Raw genomic sequence first — 4,447 nt, forward strand, 5'->3', positions numbered from 1 at the left:
TTGCCTTACATCTTGTCGCTAATGGAGTTGCTACTTCAGTATAATGCTCTTGACAATCCAACGGATCGTTGGGATAGAACAAGTGTTTTGCAACATGGCGGATGCAACATTTTAACTTATAGATCACACATCTCGGCTTCTTTGTGAGCATTATGGTATACACGGGAAGTTAAAAAGATGGAGGCCGCTTTTCTGTGTGTGATATGCTATGGAAGAAAGAGTGGCTAAAAAAACAAAAGGGGATTGTGGATAGTAAATGGTAAGAAAAGCAAAAAGGCTATTTGGGGGAAAAAAGGAAGCTTTTCTAGAAAAAGAAGGAACTTTTTGAATCGTGAAGGAGGGAAATAGATGAAGGAGGAAAGAAAATAGACAAGGAGGGAAATAGACGGAAAAAGCAGAACAGAGTAACAGCATTTAGATTGCAAGGGACCTTGTTGCCATACTTGAGGCACCCTTCCGTCCTAAGTGTAGAGCAGCTTTTCGGAGCTCGTTCATCACATCATTACCTCGCTGTAATGTCAGCTTTAGACTAGCTACTTTCTCAGAAAGAAATCTAAGGTTCACATTCACTGCACAAATAGCTTGGTCTGCAGAGGCGAGAGCTAAATATAGCTGCTGTGTCAAACTGGTCCAAGAATGGCCAGAATTAGCTAATTCCAACTCCAGCTTTTTGTATGTCGTCTCAAAAACATCATCTAAGCTTCCACCAAATGGAGCATTATCCTGATGACCTATGTTACACGTAGTCGGGCGTTGAGAATCAGAGAAAGCGGGAGCTTCAAATGGATGCTCGTCAGAAGAGAGGTCTTGCACCAAGTCAGCAACGCACAAGAGAAGACCACCCACCAGTCCCTTCCCCATAGCCTACTCGACTGATGAGATCAAGCGGAACCAGACTGGGTTGTGCCACAGGAATAGAATAACGCAGCACAGTCGGTTTGCTTGATGTTAAATGGGGGACACGCTTTGGAGAGGGAGATCGAGGATTCTCAAGGGACTTGGAGGATGAAGCGCAGCACAAAACGGCAATAGAGGTTCTTCATATGATGATACACAGGCAGCAGTGGCCCAGAGCGACACACCACAATAGTCCACGAAGAGGAAAGAGTACTCCTACTCCTTGCAGCCATAATCGCCACAGAGACGACAGGAGATTAAGTTTCTTATCGCATACAGGAAGAAGAAACACCAGGGCTTGATCGAAGGCACCATATGTGGTCATCGTTTACAGATTTTGATATACTACTGTAGTCTGCACTTGATATTGCCATCAAGCCATTGACCCATTTGTTACAGAGCTGCACGATAGTTCAGATATTCACTTTCAGAATTCTGGACCAGTTGGCTCGATTAGACATTTGAATATGATTGCAATGCCCATGTTATTCTGGTTGCCGTCTCCTATGGCTACTCAGAAAATGCTCTCTGTCTTTAAGAAAATCTGGACCTCGTGAGATGAGGCTGAAGGAAGGGTACATTAGAGGAATGAGAATATTGTCATGATTATACTTCCTACGGTGCCTGTCTCTACTGATTGTCAGTGGGAAAGATATCTTCTTCCAACGATGATGGATGGGATTATTTTGAGATGTCTATCAGACCCCACAGCATTAATTCATATCCTGATTTGAAGCTAAGATCAACCGCAATATGTCGCCTTGAAGTACCAACATTACTGTCACTGACCAGAGTATAGTGGCCAAGTTTTTTATCCTTAACAACATCACATCATCATAATTGGTTCTTGAACTTCGCTCCCTTGATCCTGAAGACCCAGCTAACAGCCTTTAATGAAGACACAGAGTGTATTACAGAAACTGAGCCTATTTTGGCCTGCAAGTTACAGGACTACTTATGATACTCAAGGGAGGACACCATCAACGGAGGTTCAGGACCACTTTCCATCTCTATTATGATGAGCTGAAGATGAATATATGGAGGCAAATAATATAGATCTACTAGAATTATGGAGAATTATGAGAAATAAAATTTTCCACATATCATTAGGTAATGACAGAAATTGACATGCTAATCTATCTTGAAGAGTAAAGCCACATCCTCTCTTGAAAGTAATGACCAATAAAAGAGTTCTACCACAAAAAGGCTGCAAAAGAAAAAGTTAAGGACATGTCTATTACATTTGAAGGACTGAATACAAGTGTTCTTCTAGATGTAAAGAATGGATTCAGAATTTTCAAAAATTACATGCATCTTCTGAAGAGTTATTGGAATGTAAATATGATCCTTTGTGAAGACTGTCACTGTTGACCTTCTATCCTGAAATTGTTTAAGGTCCTCTGTGGATGCGACATTGTTTTCACAAACCCTTCGACATCTTTGGTGAACCCGACGTGAAAGCGTCGCAGAAATTTCAGGATGGGAGATACTTCTGCCTCTATTTCAGCTTCCTCTACAACTCCTGCTGCCTCTACTTCAGCTCCATCTATGACTGCTGCGTCAAGTACTTCAACGGAGGATCTAAAACAGATTTTGCAGAATATGTCCATGTATATGCAGCTCCAAAATCAGCAAACACAAATGTATATGCAGCAGCAACAACAATTGCATCAACAACAGTTGTCTCAGCAAAGGCAACTCTACTCGGAGCAGGAGAATGCAAACAGCGCGACTAAGGCTATTGAAGCAGTAGAGAGTGAGAAGAAGCTATTTGATGGGCGTAATGTTTCAGCATATTTGAAGACATATGAGATCAAGATGGGATTTTTTGGAGTTCCTGCTGGACTTATGAGTAAGTACTTCCTTCGTCTTGTCACACCTGCTTTGAGGACAAAGGTGACTGATTTATTTATTCAAAATACACATTGGCAAGATTTTAAGAAGGCTCTAAAAGAAGAATACTTCCTTGAGGACTTTGGTATGGCTACTCGGCGGTCATTCTGAGAGTGGGTCTACATGCCAAACAAAGGTCTTGCTGCTTCGGAGTTGATTCGAGAATTCGAAGAGAGGTATAGTCAGCTTGATGCCATTGAACAAAGAGCATTAGATGTTGAAAAAGTTGAACTTTTCTTGCAAGCTGCAGATCCTGCTCTTCAAGAAGAATTGGGTGAGCTTCTTGAAGATCGCACGAAGTCTATGGGTCTTAAAACTGATTGGCAGGATGCTCAGGATGCAGTCTCGACATTGACCAAGAGGAGGATATGGAAGACTCGCCTACAGAATGGTTCCATGACACCTACACCATCATCTGCTCCTATGCCTACTTCTATCCCTGTTATTTCTTCTCCTCCTCAGCCAGTTTCTTGGCCTATGCCAGTGCCTACAGTTTCTACTCCACCTCTTCCTCCTGTTCCACGACCGATGCCTACACCTTCTGCTCCAAAACCATCTGCTCCATCGGTGCCTACTTCTCTTGATGACATAATCAAAGGTATCACAGATTTGACACTTGAGTCAGTCAAAGCAGAGTTGGTGGGTAAGTTGAAGGAGCAGTTTGCCTCGACTGCGCCTGCTACTTCTTCTAGTGCTCCTATTGCACCTAGGAGTGCTCCTAGTGCACCTAGGAGAGATCGGAGATGTATTTGGTGTGATAGTACGGAGCATCAGCATTGCAGGGATTGTGACTCTTTCCAGGATGCAAGGAGGCAGAATTTGGTATATTGGGGGCAAGATGGTAAGATTTGGTTGACTGAGACAGGAGCTCCACTTGCTACCAACTTTGGTAAAGGTGGAATGAAGAAGTTAGTGGAGGACATGGCTACGCGTACTTCTTATGTGACGGCTAGAGGTGATGCTTCTGCATATGGAGTACAGATTGAGAAGGGATCAGAGACTCAGTCCGCACTATGGACTTATGCTATGGAGACTGCAAACAAGGGAAAAATTCAGCAAACTGTTTTGACTAGCGTAGGCTCTAGCATCAGATCAGAGACAGGATGGGACTCGCCTGTTGACAGGTATTCTATTTATGCTTATTTGGCTAAATCTCATGGTGCAGATGTATTTGTTGAGGAGAAGCGTAAGAGGGATGAAGAAAATCCAAGTGCAGCTAAGAAGACTAGAGGGGGTGAGTTTGTTACTCCACCTACTGCAGGACCCTCTTCACGATCAGGGCCAGATCGACAGATGGAGGATGCTCAAAAGAGAGAAAAGAGGCAAGAGCCTAGAGAGAGAAAGCAGCCAGGATTCAGATTGATGTCCGATATTGAGACATCTACAGACATGAAGAAAATCTTTAATGATAAGATACTTGGCAGTGAGGTGACTTTCACTATTTCCGAGATTTTGGGCATCTCAAAAAGAGAGTTTCAGGATCAGTTTCAGGAGGTCCTGAAGAGGAAAAGACATGCATTGGCTACCACTGATACACAGGGAGTTTTGATTGGAGAGTTGGATGATGATGATGATGAGGTTATGGTTGATAATGCTTCTGTTTTGCCGCAGGTAGAGAAGAGGGTTCAGCCTATGCATTATGCTGAAATTGATGAGC

The 4,447-nt window shown here is 43.1% G+C and overlaps 1 protein-coding gene across 1 annotated transcript; it reads right to left on the minus strand.

Moving 5' to 3' along the window:
• Positions 1-414: 414 nt before the first annotated feature.
• On the minus strand, positions 415-861 carry LOC148016740 (uncharacterized). The gene has a single exon (XM_087663919.1). The coding sequence runs from the start codon at positions 859-861 to the stop codon at positions 415-417; it is 447 nt and encodes a 148-aa protein (XP_087520045.1).
• Between the last annotated feature and the right edge of the window lie 3,586 nt (positions 862-4,447).

The sequence above is a fragment of the Lygodium microphyllum genome, chromosome 23, assembly GCF_053477565.2.
Source record: "Lygodium microphyllum isolate KBCC chromosome 23, Lygodium_microphyllum_v1.1.10, whole genome shotgun sequence".
Taxonomy (NCBI): domain Eukaryota; kingdom Viridiplantae; phylum Streptophyta; class Polypodiopsida; order Schizaeales; family Lygodiaceae; genus Lygodium; species Lygodium microphyllum.